Source organism: Coregonus lavaretus (assembly GCF_964263955.1).
Source record: "Coregonus lavaretus genome assembly, chromosome: 4".
Taxonomy (NCBI): domain Eukaryota; kingdom Metazoa; phylum Chordata; class Actinopteri; order Salmoniformes; family Salmonidae; genus Coregonus; species Coregonus lavaretus.
The window spans coordinates 53606872-53629385 of NC_139991.1; the positions used below are offsets into that span (position 1 = coordinate 53606872).

The following is a 22514-nucleotide window of genomic DNA, read 5'->3' on the forward strand; positions in this document are numbered from 1 at the left end:
ATGATGGTCAGATTCGTGTTTATCGTCGAAGGAATGAGCATTACATTGCCTGTATTCTGGAGCGGGATCGATTTGGAGGTGGAGGGTCCGTCATGGTCTGGGGCGGTGTGTCACAGCATCATCGGATTGAGCTTGTTGTCATTGCATGCCATCTCAACGCTGTGCGTTACAGGGAAGACCTCCTCCTCCCTCATGTGGTACCCTTCCTGTAGGCTCATCCTGACATGACCCTCCAGCATGACAATGCCATCAGCCATACTGCTCGTTCTGTGCGTGATTTCCTGCAAGATAGGAATGTCAGTGTTCTGCCATGGCCAGCGAAGTGCCCGGATCTCAATCCCATTGAGCAGGTCTGGGACCTGTTGGATCAGAGGGTGAGGGCTAGGGCCATTCCCCCCAGAAATGTCCGGGAACTTGCAGGTGCCTTGGTGGAAGAGTGGGGTAACATCTCACAGCAAGAACCTGAAAATAAACGCAGTTAACAGTGAGAGGACGTTTCTTTTTTTGCTGAGTTTTATATGTTTTACCATTCAGAAATGAAAGTACTTAATGTATCTAGTCCCCCCATTTGAAGAAGTCATAAGTATTTGAACAAATTGTCAAAAGTGTAGTATTTAGTCCAATATTCTTAGCATGCAATGACTACATCAAGCTTGTGACTCTACAAACTTGTTGGATGCATTTACAGTTTGAAAACAAAAGGTCATGTTCAGGCAGCTATCTCTGCACAACACCACAGTATGCCCACCCCCTCGCCTGATGGGACACTTTAAAGATTAGAAATCAGGCAAAGGCCCCCCACACCACTCTGTTGTAACCACACCTACTTTATTCTCACAGGCCCTTCCCCTTCTGGGCTCACTAATGAACTCCAGAGGTCAGTCATTCTTACTCCACAAGCTGAGGATACAGATAGGAAAGTTTTGAGATCAATACTACTAAGAAGAAGAAGAAGAAGAAGAAGAAGAAGAAGAAGAAGAAGAAGAAGAAGAAGAAGAAGAAGAAGAAGAAGAAGAAGAAGAAGAAGAAGAAGAAGAGATTGATACTAAACTTTCCATAATCCAAGGGCCACCACTAAGTCCACAGCCCCTCTCATAGTATTCTCACAGTGATGTGGGTTAGATTCTAGCGAGAACAACACACAGATTTGGATAAGGAATTTGATCTTGATATTCTCTTTGACCATTGTAGTGGACTCTGCAGGCAATGCAGCATGTATCTGGTAAGCATCACTTTTTCAACCTTTACTAGATTAGTGAGTCAGTGTTCTGGCAAGAGAGCAACAGCAACATGATGACCCCGTCCCCCCCTACAGCTGACCCCTACCACCAGGGAAACGTCAGGATGACCCTGGAGAAGTCTGACCTCTGGAAGTCCTTCCACAACCTAGCGACTGAGATGATCATCACCAAACATGGCCGGTAAGATACTGTTGTTGTTGTCAAATCAATCATTATCATCATGGCTGGTGCCATCTCCAAACAAGTCATTGACTGAGCACATCCCATGTCTCCCATATCCCATTCATTTCTCATATGTAAATCTACAAAACACAATGGACGTGTGTGCACTGAGGAGTACTTGTCACCCACATTTCATGCAATACTGTAGCTTTAGCAATGCAGTGAAACTGTCTATGCTGCTAGTATTCTTTTTTGTCTCGTGTAAGAATGAGAGAGCATAGGGTTGTGGTCAGGATAATACCATTTGTGTGGGATTGTGTGTATCAGGAGGATGTTTCCCCACTGCAACATCAGTCTATCTGGACTCCAACCCTATGCCAACTATGTCCTCATGGTGGATATGGTTCCTGTGGACAACTTCAGATACAGGGTAAGAACATGTCCACCATCCTTCTATAATGCCTCATATATCATGTCTTATATACACATTCCAATACATGAATATTGGGAAAGGTCCTATTGATAACCCAAACGTATCACAGTTTGGAATATAGTCAGGCATTGTTTTAAAAGGAAACGTAAGGAGATTAAGTAGAAGACATGCTTGTGTATGCAACCCCAGCAGTCAATCTGCACACAGTCCAGATGGTGACCCGCCCACACCCAGCCAATCACCACACACACTGCATATCAAAGACCATTACTACTTCCTGTTTTTCTACCCCCATTTAGCACCCCACCTCCACCTCCCCCCGCGCCAATCAAAGTGAATGGGGAGCAATCACCCCTCCGTGCATCCACTGGCCCTCCCCTCAGTACACTGTTGCTTTTGACCAAATGGCTCCATCGAGAGAGAGTTTTCCCTTTGTTGTATCAGTTAATGTATATATGTTGGTCGATTATATGCAATTATGTACATACCTACATGATACTACTCAAACATGCAGTAATATGCACCACAGATTCCTTACATATCTCACTGTAGAGACTGAGGATATGTGAGTTTTTGTGGAGTGTCTACATGTTGAGTCTTGTCTTGGAGTTTGTTTCACACCTGGGTAAACCCCATACCCTCCCCCCTGCTCTCTGTCTCTGTAGTGGAATAAGGGCCAGTGGGACATGGCTGGGAAAGCCGAGCCCCAGCTCCCTTGTCGGACATACGTGCATCCAGACTCCCCCGCTCTGGGCTCCTACTGGATGAAGCAATCTGTGTCCTTCCTCAAGCTCAAACTCACCAACAATACTCTGGACCAGCACGGCCATGTAAGTAAACCCATCTCCTTCTCTACTGGATCCCCAGCCCTCAACGCCTCACAGTCTGAGAGTATACAGTACTGTCTATAAACAATGCTGTTAGTTGACTCAACCTGTGTTGTATCTGTTCTGTCCCCAGATCATCCTGCACTCTATGCATCGCTACATCCCACGCTTCTCTGTGGTCCAGGCTGACAGTCTGTACAGTGTGCGCTGGGGACACTTCCATTCCTTCTCCTTCCCTGAGACCTCCTTCACTGCAGTCACCGCCTACCAGAACACTAAGGTCCGTCTACAAACTCACGTATTAAGAACATACAAACGGCACACCCATATAATTCACTTTTCGGTAATGAGTGTAACCTAATCTGATTTCTTCATCTCTACTCCTGCTTTCAGATCGCTAAACTGAAGATTGACCACAATCCCTTTGCTAAGGGATTCAAAGGGGAGAATACCCGTACTCATAGCAAGAGGTAGGTATTATTAAAACTATAACACTTTGTGCGTGTGAGGATTTCTTTTTTCTTCTTCTTCTTTTTTTTATTTTTTATTTTTATTTATTTTTTACATATAATGTTTTCCCCATAGGTGTCGATCCAACAAGAGTCTTGGGAATGCTACAAAGAAAGCCAAACAAGACAAAGACCCAGGAAACAAAAGTCCCCCAGGTCCCAATCAATAGAAACATATTTATTTCTCAACAATATATGACATTGTTATAATGTAAATGGTTGCCAGCCCATAGGCCTATTGGCAGTCTCATTGATGTAAAACCTTTTCCCTTACAGACCTCCAGAGGGCAAAATTAGACTGTGAGCCAGAGGAACAGAGGATAGAGATCGTGGTTTCGGATAAGGAGGATCTCTTGTCCCCCTGGGCCTTGAAACAGGACCCGTCCCAGAGCCACAGCCTGCACACTGAACTACTGGAGCTCCACGACCACAGACAGGACTACAGCACTGAGGAGCAGATGGTGCCTGGACCTGCATCTATGTCCTACCAACCATACAGGTACTGTACAACCACCAAGGACACACACGGGCACACACTCACACGTTGTAAATCACACCTTGACTTCCCTTTTTTTAGAGGAAACCCAAGGCTGACACACCACACAGACTGGTGAATCCCCATTTAGAGAGTCACTCTAACAGCCTGCACACCCACACGAGAACTAACATATGCAGAAACAGCACCCATTATGCCAATAGAAAACTCAGTGACTCAGGGCTATACTTAACAGGCCATCTATGATACAAGAAGTGTATCTATGATACAAGAAGTGTACACCTCCATACTGTGCATGAAAAAGTGGAGTCAGAGAGTGACTGATTTCATATGTGGGTTGATGTCATGATGGCAACAACAACTAACAGTTCATATCAGTAACCGCTCCATATTTCTCATTCTCTCCAGATCGGTTGAGTATGGCAGACTTCCCTCTCCCTCCACTATAGTGGAGGATGGCGAAGGCAGGCGCAGCTATGAGTCTCATGTTCCAGATGTAGCCACTGTCCCTGGGCACGAGACTACCAGACCTGTCCCTGTTAGGGACATGGGTCACCCTCACCACCACCACACCTTGGCTCCAGCCATGCCCCAGGACTACAGAGTGTCCCCGGTCCATCTGCCCATGTCCTCCAAAACCTACCCTGGGCACCTGGGTTACAGTTACCCCCTCTATAGCCACTACTCCACTGACCAGGGCATGGGTCAGTGGGCTGAGGGTGGTACAGGACAGTACTCTGGACCGTACTTTCCTCACCACCTACCCTTCCTCACCAGTCAAACGCTGACCGCAGACCAGGGCACCCCCCAACGCAGTGTTTATCACCATGGCAACATAACGGCAGAGTGGAGCCAGAACTTGAGTTTGGACAATGAGGCTGATCTGGCAATCAGATCAGAATAGCTGACTCAGACTCATAAAGCGAAGGAGCGGGCTTTTACACTGTGAACAAAGATACTTGTGATAGTTCAGAAAAGTTTCAGAGGTGAAAAGTCTATGATCTTTGTGCATGATGTCCAAACAAAGATATCTTAAAGTGTGTTCTTTGAACTTGTTCTCTGTGTGTCAAGAGGAGTGTGTGCCATTTGTGGTTCCCAGTCTATTCAGGCCTGCAGTCATATTCAGCTGAAAGAGCAGAAGGCTATGTCATGCTATATACTGGACTTAATGGACTGAGCCTGCTCTCCTACTGTGCTGGTGCTCCATTTGAACTGCCTTCAAATGTTTGTGAGCGTCCATGCTTGTATGACATATGTAATGTGTGTCTGTTTGTGTGTTTACTCATTAAAAGTTATGATTACTGAGATCAGAATATAACCAAACCCACTGGGTACAGACGTCAGTTCAATGTCTAGTTTTGATTTACATTTGGTTGAGTTGTCAACGAAAGTGAATTAAATGTGAAATAAACAAACTATTTCACCATGTCACTGGATTTAGGTTAAAGATAGGAAATTCCCTTACGTTGATGACTTTCCCCCAATTCCAATCTGTTTTCCACATTGATTCAACATCATCACATTTCATTTTTGGTTGAAATGATGTGGGAACAACGTTGATTCAACCAGTTTTTGCCCAGTGGGAAAGGATTTCATGATATTCCAAAATAAATATAATTCAGAATCAACTCGTATTCCCATATAGAAATATTTATCTTTATCATAAATGTTGTGAATATTACAACTATTTTCACACAATCCATAAGTGATCCAAGGGAAGTCAATGTTTCCCAGGAGACATTGCAGGAAGGAGAGGTGAGTCCTTCACTCCCACAGAAGGACAGCACAGGGACACATGTAAGTCTGTCATTGTCATAGGACGGTTGGCAACGCAGGGTACAGACGGACATAGAAGGGCACCAAGATTAGTCTTTACCTCTGTAAAACCTAGCCCTGACAAAAGAGAGAGAGGGGGAGAGAGATATAGAGAGAGAGATGATCATAAGGCTGGCTTGGTTTTCATGGCAGAAATTGTCTGTGCTGTAAATATTTAACAGAGAGAGAGAGACCGCATGCAACTAGGCCATATGGCTTCTGGGAGCACGCTCTACACAAAGCCAGGGTCAGTGGGCCTATCACAAAGCTCCACGTCTCCTCGTCCTCCAAAATATACGGTGGAGATGGTTGCAATTGTAACCTGAGAGCAGATGAGTTAGATAGTGTTAGTTCATTCAGGAAATCAAAGTGGACATGGAGTTTATGGAAATTGGTCCCAACTCTCAAAAGGTGGTCAAACCTATTTTGTAATGTAAAGAGCTGCAATGCAATGAATACAAGGTATTTCTATCCAAACATTTAAATTAAATATTCATGAACCATTTGGAAATTATTGTATTTATATTAGCCTAAGCTAAATTGCACAAAAGCCCTGAAAACGTATTCACAGAAGATAAACTGGGTAGAAAAGTATTATTGGACTGAAGCCCATGCGAGAACTGTGAGTGACAGCTGCCTGATTACAGACATTGGTTGTGATAGCCCAGGACCATTTCCAGGTCTCATTGTGTTTTAGCTGTACCTAGCCTGACAAGAGCCTGAGCAGTTCAGCTCACCGTGCCTAATCAAAACTGTCTAAAAATAGACCCATCATTCCTTCTGTGCTTTCTGCTGCATTTTATCAAGTCAACCAAGGAGAAAATTGGATTCCTCTGCCCGGACAGGACAAATGGATGGACCAGAGGGGAGATGAGGCGACTGCTGTCCCCACTGGCTTCAAGATGTCCACCATTGTTCCTGTGCCCAAGAAAGCAAAGGTAACTGAACTAAATGACTATCGCCCTGTAGCACTCACTTCTGTCATCATGAAGTGCTTTGAGAGGCTAGTTAAGGATCAAATCACCTCCACCTTACCTGACACCCTAGACCCACTTCAATTTGCATACCGCCCCAATAGATCCACAGACGATGCAATCACCATCCAACTGCACACTGCCCTATCCCATCTGGACAAGAGGAATACCTATGTAAGAATTCTGTTCATTGACTACAGCTCAGCCTTCAACATCATAGTACCCTTCAAGTTCATAATTTAGCTTGGGGCCCTGGGTCTGAACCCCACCCTGTGCAACTGGGTCCTTGACTTCTTGACGGGCTGCCCCCAGGTGGTGAAGGTAGGAAACAACACCTCCACTACGCTGATCCTCAACACTGGGGCCCCACAAGGGTGCGTGCTCAGCCCCCTGCTGTACTCCCTGTTCACCCATGACTGCGTAGCCATGCCTCCAAACAATCATCAAATTTGCAGACGACACAACAGTGGTAGGCCTGATTACCAACAATGACGAGACAGCCTACAGGGAGGAGGTGAGGGCCCTGGTGGAGTGGAAAATAACCTCTTCCTCAACATCAACAAAATGAAGGAGCTGATCGTGGACTTCAGGAGACAGCAGAGGGAGCACGCCCCCATCCACATTGATGGGACCGCAGTGGAGAAGGTGAAAAGCTTCAAGTTCCTCGGCGTACACATCACTGACAATCTAAAATGGTCCACCCACACAGACAGTGTGGTGAAGAAGGCGCAACAGCCCCTAAGACCCTGCTATCACCCCTGTATACAGTGCATTCAGAAAGTATTGAGACCCCTTGACCTTTCCACATTTTGTTACATTACAGCCTTATTCTAAAATGGATTAAATAAATAAAAATCCTCATCAATCTACAAACAATACCCCATATTGACAAAGCGAAAACAGGTTTTTAGAAATGTTTGCACAGAAGGACAACCATCTCTGCAGCACTCCACCAATCAGGCCTTTATGGTAAAGTGGCCAGACAGAAGCCACTCCTCAGTAAAAGGCACATGACAGCCCGCTTAGAGTTTGCCAAAAGGCACCTAAAGGACTCTCAGTCCATGAGAAACAACATTGAACTCTTTGGCCTGAATGCCAAGCGTCACATCTGGAGGAAACCTGGCACCATCCCTACAGTGAAGCATGGTGGTGACAGCATCATACTGTGGGGATGTTTTTCAGCGGCAGGGACTGGGAGACTAGTCAGGAGCGAGGGAAAGATTAACGGAGCAAAGTACAGAGAGATCCTTGATGAAAACCTGCTCGAGAGCGCTCAGGACCTCAGACTGAGGTGAAGGTTCACCTTCCAACAGGACAATGACCCTAAGCACACAGCCAAGACAATGCAGGAGTGGAATAGTAAGTGAAATCTGGACACTGACTGTAGGCCTATAACCTCTCACGTGTAGCCTAATATAATATGAACTCCTGCAGAATTGTGCATTTCTTGAAGCAAAATTATATAACACATTTTAATTTTGTCTCGGGAACAGGAGCAAAGAAATATGATTTATTTCTTTCAGCATCTCTTGAGAAAATGTGAATGTGCGTGTAACATGTTATCTTTGACACTGTTATACAAGCAGACAGTATTTCAACCACATAAAATATGCACCCAAGACAAACTGAAGTCTTATCAGAAACGTGTTTCATTGTTTTCTCAGCTTTTTAATTTCCTTAAAACCGGGGAAACTGATGACATTTGGACATTTTGCACAGGAACAATCTTTCCACTGTTTTGGAGTTATTGTGTTTTCTCCCGGTCCCTAAATAAAACAGACAACTTTACAGGTGTTAACTAGATTACTAATGCATCCATTCTATCGATGTAAGACATTATTCTAGTAAGCACTACTTTATTTAGTCTTCTGGGGCAACAGGTTATGAGAAGCTGCATGTATTAAACTATAGTTGACAAGCAAATGGCCTACGAAAATTATAATATGGCTTACCAAATGTCGAAAATTATAAACAGAAACATATCTAAATTAGGAGTGAAAATAGCCTAAACCGGTAGGCTTTACGGTCCAGTACAGCAAAATAAATGATTGTGGAATTATTATGGTGGACTGAACTGCGTAGGTATAGCCTACTTTTTTAAGTGACTGGTTTGACAATCAGATGAAAACATTATCACTTAACACCCATGATATGCGAAACTGAGCATGTGCAGACCGCAACAACAAAAAAAGTAAACGGGATAAGATGTTGACATGCCACAATGTCCCATCTAAAATCAGCATATCCCAGGCATCTTATCCGGGTTTCTCATAACCGGGATACAAGCTTTTTCATGTTATTGTAAACGGGATATGATGTTTATATGCGTCAACTCAAAAACAGATTACTTGAGAATTCCAAATAATAACGAGATATTGGTGTGCATGTAGACATGATCATTGATGCTGTACAGGACAATGATGCATGTTGGCGTAGACTGCAGTGGACTGTTTCAGCTTCTTGGTGGCAAGGGCCAGAATGTGGAGTAGTCTACATGTACCTCCTTGGCTGGGGAAGGCCAGCGGGTAGAGACCCATGCAATTAAATGGGGGCCCATACCTGTAAAAGGAAGGTGCAATTGCGGAGGCTGGGGGAGAGGCACAGCACTGCTTCGAATTTGGCGCAAAACAACGCCCTCTTGTGGGTAATCACTTTTCCTGTGATCGTGAGGTATGTGTATGCAGTTGTTAAATCTAGAACAGGCTACTGTACCATTTGTTTCAGAAGCATATGGGCCCAGAGACAGTCACGTAATGGCCTTATTTATATCGCCGCCAGTGCGGTGTCCGCGAGACAACCGGCGGCAGTGGTAACCCCAGAGTTGGCCGCAGTCGAGCGCTCGTATGCACCTGTTCTTGTGTATCATTGCAAGTCACTGTAGCCTCCAAGTCTGCTGTGGCTGGAGATGACATACGCCTAGCTCAAAGAGTAGAATATACCACCTAGGCTGCTAGAAGCAGAGGCTCTTCAATGTAATATGGTTTACTAGTTCAAGGAGTCAGCCACAGATAGGGAGAGATACCGGAAGAGTAGATATAGACGCAGATGTGCTGTACAGATATCACCTCCAGTTTTATAATGTAATCTCCAAAAACCATACTATTTGTGTTTGTATTTATTAAGGATCCCCATGAGCTGCTGCCAAGGCAGCAGCTACTCTTCCTGGGGTCCAGCAAAATTAAGGCAGTTATACAATTTGGATGGCATGTTACTTTATCATGTGGCTTGTTGAACATTCTTCCCAAATAGCCTAGTCGAGGCTGGGTGCCATCTGGTTTGCATACCAACAGGCCAGAGAACTCAAGCACTGCCCTCTGTCCCATCTCCTTTCCCTCCTCCAGCACAGACCACTCTCTTCTTTGTCACCAAGACCTTACAAATACCTGTCAAGATAGTTTGGAGATTGCAAAACTAAACTGGTATTAAATCAACTGAGCATTACTTTCCCAAAGTGTACCCTATTCAACTGAAATCTTAGATGGTTACATTTTATGTAGTAGACCTGCATGCACATATTAAATATACGCCTAGTTTCTTGAAACGAGTCACATTCATCAAAAAGACTTTACCTCATCATGTGAGAAGAGATTTAGACTAAACCTTGCCCTTGAAAAGTTTCTCTCTGGCTCTCTCTAGGTCAGCTTTCTTTTATTAGCTCTTCATTAACATTCATTAATTGCTTCCTTTCTCCTGGGCGCAGCCACAATCAAAACTGGAACTTATAGAAATGAAGCGGAGATGGAGAGCAACTGTCCCCTGCTCCAGATACAGTCAGTCCTGCTGCAAAACATCCCATCCACCAACTCCCCTTTACCGAACACATTTCCCCGTATCTGTTCTGAGCAGAAGAAGATACTTATTTGGGGCACTCATTCCCCTCATAGTAAAGAGGTCAGAGCAACTTAAAGAAGTAGACATACATTTTATTTACTTGTTCTGTACATAAAGGGCCATACCAGCACGGGTGTTAACCATGGGAAATATTAACACATGTAAATGTTATAAGAAAATAAAAAGGCACAATTTTTTATTTTGAATTAAGAAGACAACATGGAGGCTCTCTAAAACATGAGGGGAAAAAGCACAGTAATACTGTTAATGCCTTTACAAAGCACGTTGATAAAAACCTGTTTACCTAACTAAAACGTTCATTAAAATTGGTGTATTGCTTAATCAGAGGGTTTAATATGGAGGTTGGACAAGGAAAACTAAACTACATTTGAATGGATTGATTCCACAGATGCCATAAAAAAAACAAGTCTAATTCATATTATAATGAGGACATTTTAAATGACACAAAGCAGCATTTGACCTAGAAGAGAAACCTCAAGGCCAAGAGGTCATGCACAGAGGCCACCAGCAGGCATGTTTTTCCCTTTAAAAATAGTCACCTTCAGTCTAATTGTTTACAAGGTTATTTAAACAAATATTAAACGCTCAATTCAACAGTTGGCTAACAAAAAAAAATTACAGTCAGGACACGATTGATAGTTGTACAATGGTATTACTCTACCCAATGAAAAAGCTCAGGAGGGTTGAGGGAAAGCACTAGGGGAGAGACAACAGCAAGGGTAAGTCTTCTTTACAGCAGAGCTCTAACGGAGCACTTTATCAGCACACACACACCAAGACCAAAGAGCAGGACAGCTCTGGCATCACAATGTCAGTCAGACATAACCAAAGACAACCAAGTTTTCTCCTCAGGTCCTGTGCTCGACAGTCAACACTGGCTAGAGATGAGGGTCATAGAGATGAGGGTCAGGGTTGTAACCAATCACCACTTTAGGGAACCTGGGGAGAAAACAGGGAAGGATTGCTTGTACTAAAGTTGCATTTTCGGTGAAAGGCATTGATGGGGTGTCATTGGCTGGCTGCAACCCTTGCCCACCTCCTGTGACCCATATCATTGGATGCAGGAGGCATCAGTCTCATAGAAAATCCCTTACATTGGCTATAGCCTGGTCACAGCCATGCACTTATACTACGACAAACGCCTCGCTCAGCACTCCTGAATTTATGGCACAAATATAGCCACTTCACATGTCGGTCTGGGGAAAACATAAATAAGGGAACTCTGTCAACTAGGTCTGTGTCACTGAGGCTATGGGCTATTCCACAAGGCAGAATCCATGTGGGCTTGTCCTCCTCTGTCAGCCTCTGCCTCGTTCTCCTGTCCCAGTCAGCTCAGCTTATGTCAGTCAAGAGACTCTGATCCACAAACACACACACACAGCAGTCGCCCTCAACAAGGAATGGTCAATCTGTGTGTGTGTGTATGTGTGGCTGTGATTAAGGTACCAACAGTGAATGATTGTTTGGAGAGAGACACAGTTAACTGTCTGGTTCTATCCTCAGGCCCCACCTGGAGCCCTTTATGACTTTGCTCTCCTCAGTCAGTCCATGTGATGTTTAGTCACCTCTCGCTCTTCTTTTTCACATTAACCTCCTCCCATCCACAACACAAAACACACAGTCCAAGCAAGCTCTCAAAAAATCCCAAAGTATTCAAATGTAACAAAAGATCAAATAAAAAATGACCAGGTAAGACATGGCCTCATGGGAGCCATGGCAACACACATAACCAACCGATGGTCTGGAAATGAAAGGACATAAACGCACAAACCACTGACCAGCCTGTAACCAGGTAGGGGATGGGGGAGTTTAGTTGAGTCTAGAGCTGTAAACAGTCAGAAAGCCGCACAATGGTTGGCGTGACGATAACAGAGAGCACTGTGGCACAGCCGCAAGCAGGCAAGCACGTAACCGTGGTGACACTGGCGGGCGGGGTGGATACAGCCAGCAGGTTTGAGTGTCACTGTGGGGAGGGAGGGTTGGTTGGGGTCCAGGTCATTCACTCTCATCCGGATTCTGGGGGTCCATTATTTTGACATGGGTGAAGGGGAAGAGACCCCTCCGGCCGTTCACCTCTCCCTCCCACTGACCGCTGATGTTCATCCTCGTCACTTTGACTATATCACCCACCTGAGGAGAAATGAAGGACAGATTGAGTTAAGAGTTTTCCTTAATTCCACAGACAAATGAGGTGGACAATTTAAGATAAGTGCTAAGAGCATCCATCACACGTTAACAAAGTACTGACTGAGACTCATTGATCTTGCCAACCCTCCATGTATTTGACACTGTAATATGGTTGTGACAGCTTGAGTAGAAAGCAATAACTCTGGTGCTTTGTGACACTGTACGTGACCCCAATCTGCACAGACCATATGCTATTCACTCAGGATTAAATGTGGGAAGTTGGCATTGTTAAGAGGAAGATTCAAACCTGAAAGTGGAGGGCAAGCTCTAGATGTTGTAGCAGAATGATTGGATCAGAATGAGGCTTCAAGGACATTGAAGTCATATAGACATGCCATCCATAATCATAATCCTCAACTTTTAATACTGTAAATTGTAGCTCGCCTTGCATAGTGAAAGAACATTGATGTACTCAACATTTAATAGAACTAAATAGGACTACTTTGAAAAGATTACTACTTTGAAAAGATTACAAAGTGATGGGTGAATGGGGTCCTGAATAACCTCTGGGTAGAATCCAATGTACACTGAGTGTACAAAACATTAGGAACACCTGCTCTTTCCATGACATAGACTGACCAGGTGAAAGCTATGATCCCTTATTGAGGTCACTTGTTAAATCCACTTTAATCACGAAGGGGAGGAGACAGGTTAAAGAAGGATTTTAAAGCCTTGAGACAATTGAGGCATGGATTGTGTATGTTTGCCATTCAGAGGGTGAATGGGCAAGACAAAATATTTAAGTACCTTTGAACAGGGTATGGTAGTAGGTGCCAGGCGCACCGGTTTGAGTGTGTCACTGCAATGCTGCTGGGTTTTTTATGCTCAACAGCTTCCCTTGTTTATCAAGAATGGTCCACCACCCAAAGGTCATCCAGCCAACTTGACACAACTGTGGGAAGCATTGGAGTCAACGTGGGCCAGCATCCCTGTGGAACGCTTTCGACACCTTGTAGAGTCCATGCCCCGACGAATTGAGGCTGTTCTGAGGGCAAAATGGGGTGCAACTCAATATTAGGAAGGTGTTCCTAATGTTTTGTACACTCAGGCTACTTGCACTTTCTTTATATAAGAAATTATCCTGTTGTGTGGTGATACAATATTCTAAACTGAACATCTTGAGAACGGTCCTTGCAAATGTTCATATATTTTCAATAATCAAACATTAGGCTGGTAATAACTAGATTTCAGTATCCGTCTCTGTTATGAAGGAAGTGGGTGGGGCAGTATATCACAGGGTATATTCCTCCTTTCAGATGAAATTTTGTATAATGACCGAGGTTCCATTTCTTGAAACAGATTATCCCAAAATAGCCTGCTGCTAAATTGTAGGTTTCTGCTGTTGGCCATGACCTACTCTGAGTGACAGAGATAGCATTAGGGTAAATCCATTTTAATTCAATCACTTTTTGACAGCACCCCTTTTGATTTGAACAAAACCTTCCATACATATTTGCCCACTGTAGAAGTGCTCAGAAAGTGACTTTTTGGACCTGAATGACACAAAAATTCAAGAGATAAATGTGCTCAAAGTTGACCCATTTTGCATACCCCACCATACCATGAGACATTAATGTCTTCTTCACTGGAAAATATAACAACGGTTGAGATTGATATAATTTGAACGCTTACAAACAGGGTTGTCAAATTATTGTAACATTTCTGGATTATAATTTTTTTCTTTAACGTCAATGATCTAAAAACGCTTAAACCCAGATTTTTTTTCATATTATTATATGTTGTAGTTTAGATCCTATTTTACATCATCGAAGGTTGTGTTTGCCCGTCATTGGTTGAGACACAGCATACTCTTGAACACAGGGTGGGTGTCATGTTTTGTCTGAGTACTAAAAAGGGGGAAAAATTCAATAATTAAACTCTCAAAAGGTACCACAAAGATGGTTGGAGCCCACACATCAGAGAATGTTGACTTGAATGGGAATATCTGTTGTTTTAAATTATACTATCAATCCTCCATAGGAAACCTATTGACATCATAGAAATATAGATAATAGAATAGACATGACCATTTCAGTTGACATTCGACGGTGGGTGGACCGGCGGCCATCTTTGTGGTAGTAATTAGAAGTTAAAACTTAAATGGTGTACCAGCTAAATTGCAGTGGTATGAAGGGATACGTCCATTCTATGAATTGCATTTCTATGATTGAAATTACACCCACCCTGTATTCAAGAGCATGTCATGTCTCAACTGATGGCAAGCACAACACAAAAACCTCAGATTATGTGAAATAGTGTGCGAAAACATATGTGAATATGAAAAAAAAATCAGTTTACGCATTGAGATAATTGTTGTTAAACTTTTAAAAATAAAATACAAAATAGTTTGACACAGTTCGACACCTTTTTCTCAATTACATTTGCTCACCTCCTGTGTCCTCTCTCCTCCACCCTCTCTCACCTACTTTTGAAAAAGGTCAAAGGTAATCAAGGAGCGGCGGCGAGGAAAGGGAACATGGACGAAAATCCGCTTGTATGAAATGAGACCCTCCTTCTCCACTCACGCATCATCAGGCAAATTACGTTTACAGGGGTGGATCCCAAAATAAATGTATCAAGTGATAAAAATAAATTAAGTTAGTTGTGCAAGACATTTTATAGATAAAACAATAAGTAGCATATTGTATATATATTGTGTGTAGGCCTGTCTCCCACATGTATCTTCTATTTGAGCCAGCCTGGGTTCAAATGCCTTCTGTTTCATTATTCTGTATTTATAAATATTGTTTGGATAACCTTATTTATTATTTATTACGTATTGATTTTTATTTATTAGTTATTTTTATTTTGGACTCTTTTGCAGAGAACACCGGAAGAAGAATTATCACAGAATTATCACAGTGAATGATTGTAATGTTTGTTTATGTGTCAATTAATCCTATAAGGGATGGGGTTGCCAACTGGCGATTTGACACAAAAATACAATTTAATTCATTAATTTCATTCATTCTATTGTTTTTAAAAGTGTGCATGGTTTTCTCCTCCGACAATACAACAGCTGATTCAAAGGGGGTGTTGAAGATATCAAAACTTTTCCACAGTAGGATACACCTGGCCAAAATGATGCTATCGAGGAGGGGAGGACCATCTTCATTTGCCTACTAACGAATCGACACACCACCACCACTTGGTCACTTCTCGGTTTCCAGGTCACAGAGGAGAGAGGACTCTAATGGGCTATAATTTAAGCAGTGGATCAGCCGCTGAACTCTCTAGTCTCTGTGGGTCAAAAGGTCAAACTTCTGGGACACCACGACAGTTCATATAAATCAGACCTTCTAAGAACAACTTTTGATAGAGTACCAGCAACTCCATGAAAATGTGTCAGAAATATTTTGCTAGCAGTGCAATTAGCCTTGGTTAAAGGCAAGTCTCTGCTAGACTAATAGGTGGCCTACATGTCCATGTCTACAAAGCTTTTAAGTGAGTAGGTGAATGACCATGAAGGAGCACATGACTACATCTAGAGGGCTACTTCTTCTCAATGCTTAGTCAGGCTTGAAGAGTGGGTGTATGAAGAGTGGGTGTAACTTTGCAGCAACAGCAGGGGGAAGTCCCTAACAGACTTGTAACCTGCTGTAGAAACACAGATGCACCATGACTAGAATGTCTAACTGAAGCCTTGTTCACACTGCAGGCCTTAATGCTCAAATCGGCTTTGTTTTTCAAATCCGTTTTGGAATACTGACTGACCAAACAGCAAGTTACAAGTAACCAACTAGGATTTGTGTGTGTTCAGACGGCAGTTATTTGCTGACATGGCTATGCTAGTTGTCATAGTAATGACGGGTGTGTGCGCAGTGATGTAGGCTGATGGTGGTGGTGCCTGTGCTTCCCATCACTCAGAAAGCAAACTAAGGTGACAACAATGCCAGCCATGGACGTTTCCCAGTTGCTTTGAATGTTCAAAATCATAGTGTAAGAACACTTTTAAAGCCTCAAAGGATAAAATGATCCAACTTTCAAAACAAGTCCTTTTTGACTAACCACAGCAGTCAACTAGCTAGCCGTTTAGCTTTCTAGCACATTCACTAATTTGTTTGTTAACAATTAACAAGCTAGTTAGCTACCACATGTTCTAGTCAAAACTGAGTAGCTAGCAAGCAAAAACATATGCCAAATAACAGTCTAAAAACAACTTGTGGGCAAATAAATCAGATTTGACCATTCAGACACAAGTCACATGGCCAGGAATCAGATTTGTATCCGACTTTCAACCACCTAAAGGTGGTTTGAAATGTGGCTTGAAATATCTGAAACAATGTGCTTTTTGGCTGTTCAGACTGCAGGAAAAAGAACAAATTCGAATCAAATATGGATTCTTTTTTTTGAGTCACTTCAAACTGCCAATGTGAACAAGGCTTAAATGAGAGACGGTTTACTTTAGTGTGGGGGTCTAGGACTCTGACGCTGCTGAATAATACAGCCCCCCCCCCTTCCATGATTAAGTCAGATTTGACTTAAACCAAGGTGGTGAAGGCTACACTTTTAACTGACAAAAATGTGGCTGTATTCTGGGGTAGGCTGGTAATCCAAGGCATTAGTCAGCCTTGCTCTAGTTTGTGAAAGAGGTGGTGTTATTCACACAACCCCGGACTCTATTTCTGACAGATGGAAATCTGAAGCACTAAGCTGCCGTCTGCTCTGGTGGATACATGATGAGAACAAACTGATGTGATGCACAAAACACGTCCCCTCTGATTAATGAATAATCTCAGGATTTCTCTCTCTCTCACACCCGCTCTCTAGTCTCGAAAACCCGACCCTAGGCAACACAGTGACTGGTTTCAATTATGGACTCTTTTGGCATGGAAGAACTACGTCACTGCCTACGTTGATAAGGGGAAAAAATCACGAGGCAGACATGCCAGAACGTCGCGATTCAAAACCAAAGTTTGCAGGCAAAACCTTTGCAGTGGTTTTAGTTAAGGTAGTTGATGCAAACTAGCCACTTGCAAAATGCACTCATTAAAAATAACCTCAGTGATCTCAACTGTCTTTAAATGACTTGATCCATAATATTTGGCACAATGGCTGCGTTTACACAGGCAGCCCAATTCTGAATTTTTTCCTCTAATTGGTCTTTTCAGATCAGCTCTGAAAAAGATTTGATGTGAAAAGATCTGATGTGATTCGTCAAAAGACCAATTAGTGGAATAAATATCAGAATTGGGCTGCCTGTGTAGACTTACCGCATTCATTGACGCTAACTGCTTTAGCGCCTATTGATGATAGTATCTTCTGATGTGGGGAGTTTTGTTAAGAGCCCCGACGCTTGCTTTAAACATTAACACGCATCGCTTGCGGTACGGTTTTGGAAACATAAGGAATGTATCTTTCATATCAGAAAAAAAAGGTTAAATTACTACACACCTTTATAGGGTTAGGGTTCCCATATTACCATGTTACAGCGCTTGTTTGAGTAAAACAGACGGGAGTCAGAGTGGACTACCTGTGCCAATTAGCTATCGGCGTCTCAGAACACATGTGTGTAAATGGAAGATGGATGCCATAAACGTGTTGTCACTGAAAAATACTGTTGGCTGCAACGGTGTTTAAACCGGTTAATTAGTGTGTATTTTGCATTCGTGAAACTATTTTGATGTGATATGAAAGTACAGGGATTTATGTTTCTAGAACCATACCACAATTAAGAATCGATTCACGTTTAGATGGGAGTATTTGGCTGTTTTGGCATCCAGAGCAATTTGCCTTTAAACAGAACATGTAAGGTCCTTGGACTATAAGTAACATTACATTTTACATTTAGATTTTAGTCATTTAGCAGACACTCTTATCCAGAGCGACTTACAGTTAGTTAGTGCAGACAATATATATATATATTTTTTTTTCATACTGGCCCCCCGTGGGAATCGAACCCACAACCCTGGCGTTGCAAACGCCATGCTCTACCAACTGAGCTACATTAGGTTCCTTTGGTCCATTATTGGGCCTAGCGTAGCCAGGCTTATTATTGTGCGTAGAGTGGCTGCAGGCTTAAGTTAAATCTAATGAAATTTACACAACCTAGTGAACAATGAGCATAGAGGACAACTAGGAGCATTTAGGTCTTGAGGCCTCCCTTCACAAAACCATGCTGGGACAGAATGTGAGGGACTCCTACCTCTAGAGCCAGGGCCGTCTTGTCATAGGCACAGGGCACTCGTTTCTGGATGGCCTTAGCCATGACTGGACCGTTCTGCATGGAGGGCAGGGGGGTGTTGACCACTCCGGGGGTGCCAGGGGGAAGGGGCGAGGGGGTCTGAGGCTGAGCGTAAGCATGGGCCGGCTCGGGGATGCCATAGCTGTTGGAGTTGCGGGAGCTGTGAGGGGGCTGGCCAGGGTGAGGGGACGGTCGCACCAGCTTCTCCACATAGGGCACAGGGATCATGCCCATGCGGCCCTCCTTGCTCTTGGCACTCCACCACTGCTCCTCAGGCTTCTCCAGGATGATCAGGATCTCCCCCTTCTTAAAGGGCAGGTCCTCAGCATCGCTGCCCGTGAAGTCGTACAGAGTCCGCACATACTCCAGGTTGTCCTCTGGGCCGCCCATCGCCTGAATGGGGCTGGTGCCTATAGCTGTGTTAGGGTACCTGGGGAGGAAGAGGGCCAGAGGAGGGGGAGCATAAAATACAGATTAACATGTACACTGAACAAAAATATAAACACAACATGTAAATGTTTCATGAGCTGAAATAAAAGATCCCCGAAATGTTCCATACACACAAAAAGGTAATTTCTCTCAAATTATGTGCACAAATTTCTCCTTTGCCAAGATGCTGATGTCAACGTTGTGAACAGAGTGCCCCATTGTGGCAGTGGGGTTATGGTATGGGCAGACATAAGCTACGGACAACGAACACAGTTGCATTTGATCAATGGCAATTTGAATGCACAGAGATACCGTGACGAGATTCTGAGGCCCATTGTCGTGCCATTCACCCGCCGCCAGCGCAGCGGTCTAAGGCACTGCCTCTCAGTGCTTGAGGCGTCACTACAGACCCCCTGGTTCGATTCCAGGCTGTATCACAACTGGCTCTGATTGGGAGTCCCATAGGATGCCACCTTTCCAACAAGTCAGCTCGTCAAATTTCTGCCCTGCTAGAGCTGCCCCGGTCAACTGTAAGTGCTATTATAGTAAAGTGGAATCGCTAGGAGCAACAACGGCTCAGTCGCGAAGTGGTAGGCCACACAAGCTCACAGAACAGGACCGCTCGGTTGCAACACTCACTACCGAGTTCCAAACTGCCTCTGGAAGCAACGTCAGAACAAGAACTGTTCGTCGTGAGCTTCATGAAATGGGTTTCCATGGCCGAGCAGCCGCACAATGCGTAATGCCAAGCGTCGGCTGGAGTGGTGTAAAGCTCACTGCCATTGGACTCTGGAGCAGTGGAAACGCCTTCTCTGGAGTGATGACTCACGCTTCACCGACAGATGAATCTGGGTTTGGTGGATGCCAGGAGAACCCTACCTATCCGAATACATAGTGCCAACTGTAAAGTTTGGTGGAGGAGGAATAATGGTCTGGGGCTGTTCGGGCTAGGCCCCTTAGTTCCAGTGAAGGGAAATCTTAACGCTACAGCATACAATTACATTCTAGACAATTCTGTGCTTCCAACTTTCAATTTTAGTCATTTAGCAGACGTTCTTATCCAGAGTGACTTACAGGAGCAATTAGGGTTAAGTGCCTTGCTTAAGGGCACATCGACATATTTTTCACCTAGTCGGCTCGGGGATTAGAACCAGCGACCTTTCGGTTACTGGCACAACGCTCTTACCCACTAAGCTACCTGCTTGGCCTTCCCCAAACTTTGTGGCAATAGTTTGGGGAAGGCCATTTCCTGTTTCAGCGTAACATTGCCCCCGTGCACAAAGCGAGGTCCATACAGAAATGGTTCGTCGAGATCGGTGTGTAAGAACTTGACTGGCCTGCACAGAGCCCTGACCTCAACCCCATCTAACACCTTTGGAATGAAAATTGGAATCCGACTGCGAGCCAGGCCTAATCGCCCAACATCAGTGCCCGACCTCACTAATGCTCGTGGCTGAATGGAAGCAAGTTCCAGCAGCAATTTTCCAACATCTAGTGGAAAGCCTTCCCAGAAGAGTGGAGGCTGTTATAGCAGCAAAGGGGGGGACCAACTCCATATTAATACCCATGATTTTGGAATGAGATGTTCGACGAGCAGGTGTCCACATACTTTTGGTCATGTAGTGTATTTTTGTTCAGTATTGATTATCACACGACTGTTTCAATACAATATGAACAAAAGTTTTACTGCTGAACTACTGAAATCATCATATCTGACTAAATCAGTATTTCCCAGTATTTTAGCTTTTGCCTTAGCACTACACAGCTGATTAAAATAATAAACTCATCATTAAGCTTTGATTATTTGAATCAGCTGGTAGTGTTAGGGCAAAAACCAAAACGTGCACCCCTTGTGGTCTGCAGGCCAGAGTTTGGGAAACGCTGGACTAGATCAAAGTATATACATTCCTCTCCCCAAATGTCACTACTGTTTTGTGTCACACCCCCTTTGTGAACATACCACACCAGTCAAGGTTTAAATTGTTATGAAACGCATAAATAACTCAAACTGGTGGAAGACAGTAGCCCTAGCCGGACAGGAACTATGCAAGTCATTGTTAAACGTGCCATTACGTGCGGTCACTACTCAATAAGTAGAAGACTGGTAAAGTTTATGATTTACATGGATACAACCCTCAGAATCTGTTTCTGAGAGGTCCATCACATAGCAGGAAATTGGAATTCTAAAGATCTTGAAAACCTAAGGCCTAACTAAGAGCTTTTAACTGCATTCCTTTGAGTGGTATGTGGCCGCAGGCCAAGCCTGTGGCAGTTCCTTACCTGGGGGCAGGTTCTATCAGTGTAGTCGTATCCAGGTAGTGGATTTTGTAGAACTCCAAAAGCGCTGGGAGGTGCTCGAATTCTTGGTCCCCGATTTTGAACCTCATGCTTGGCAAGGAGTTAATGATATAGTGGGACACTTTGGAATTTTCAGATACTGACAGCACATAGTCGCCAGGGCAGGTTGAGGAATCCCGAACCAAAAACATGCCATGCCTCTGTCCTTGTAATCTATTCTGGGCCTCCTGTCTCGACACCGGCCCAAAATACCAACTGGACCGGTCCGATGAATCGAACCGCGCAGATGACATATTTGATAAAAATTAACTTATGTAAACAACAAAATATAAATAACTAATATATTAGTAAGCTAGATAACGATTTTGACAACTTGATTTTGAAGATCCAGGGCAGGGTAATCAGTCGCCCTAAAGCACTCAAATTGAAGGCTGCAGGCTTCAGTTAGTTAAATCCAATACAAACGTAACCTGACGTTTCAGAGACAGGCTGCGAATAGCTTGAGACAACTTTGAAGCATAACGGTTCTTCGTTTATTGTCAATGACAAATGCCAGTTCTCAATGTCTAAAACTACGAGAAGTTATACACATCTAGAATGCCTGACTGTAACAATGATCAATCAAGGTTCCTCTTTTCGTTCCCTCTTCCGAAAAAAGCAAACATGTATCTATCTCATGAAACAATATACTTTATCTCCAGTCACTGTCAGTAAATGAGAACGGAAAAGGTCGCCTCACTACTTGATTAAACGAGTCTCCATGTCCATACAATGTTGCAAATAACTGTGCGCCGGAGCCCAAATTGTTACTTTGTATCTTCTTGGTCGAACTGTAAGGCACGAATATATATATATTTTATCCTTTTCTTGAGTCCCGACAGACTTTTGAGGCAGTAACAAAAATGGCGGCCTGCAACGCGTCTCCACACAAAACGAATTCACAAGAGTGTCTCGGCTCCCATGCATGCATATAGAGTCCCAAAACGGTAGAATTTATTGAGTATATTTCTGTCCTCTGATTTTTTTTAAATAACAGGGTCTCGCTCGTATTTTTCTTTCCCTTGTTTATACTCGGCTCCACACCTCCAGCTTGATTGAGTCCGAGAC

At 43.7% G+C, this 22514-nt stretch overlaps 1 protein-coding gene and 1 pseudogene across 2 annotated transcripts; one reads left to right on the top strand and one right to left on the bottom strand.

Moving 5' to 3' along the window:
- Positions 1-1290: 1290 nt before the first annotated feature.
- Positions 1291-4544, top strand: LOC311127713 (T-box-containing protein TBX6L-like; annotated as a pseudogene). Its single transcript has 8 exons — positions 1291-1421; positions 1731-1833; positions 2502-2666; positions 2797-2943; positions 3057-3133; positions 3249-3328; positions 3449-3671; positions 4077-4544. The product of its transcript is annotated as a T-box-containing protein TBX6L-like (transcript).
- Positions 4545-10361: 5817 nt separating this feature from the next.
- Positions 10362-22514, bottom strand: LOC311128510 (crk-like protein). Its single transcript, XM_084160703.1, has 3 exons — positions 21390-22514; positions 18642-19110; positions 10362-12439 (listed from the first exon to the last, which is right to left on the bottom strand). Exons 1-3 carry the CDS (start codon positions 21698-21700, stop codon positions 12305-12307), a joined length of 915 nt encoding a protein of 304 aa, XP_084016829.1. The 5' UTR covers positions 21701-22514; the 3' UTR covers positions 10362-12304.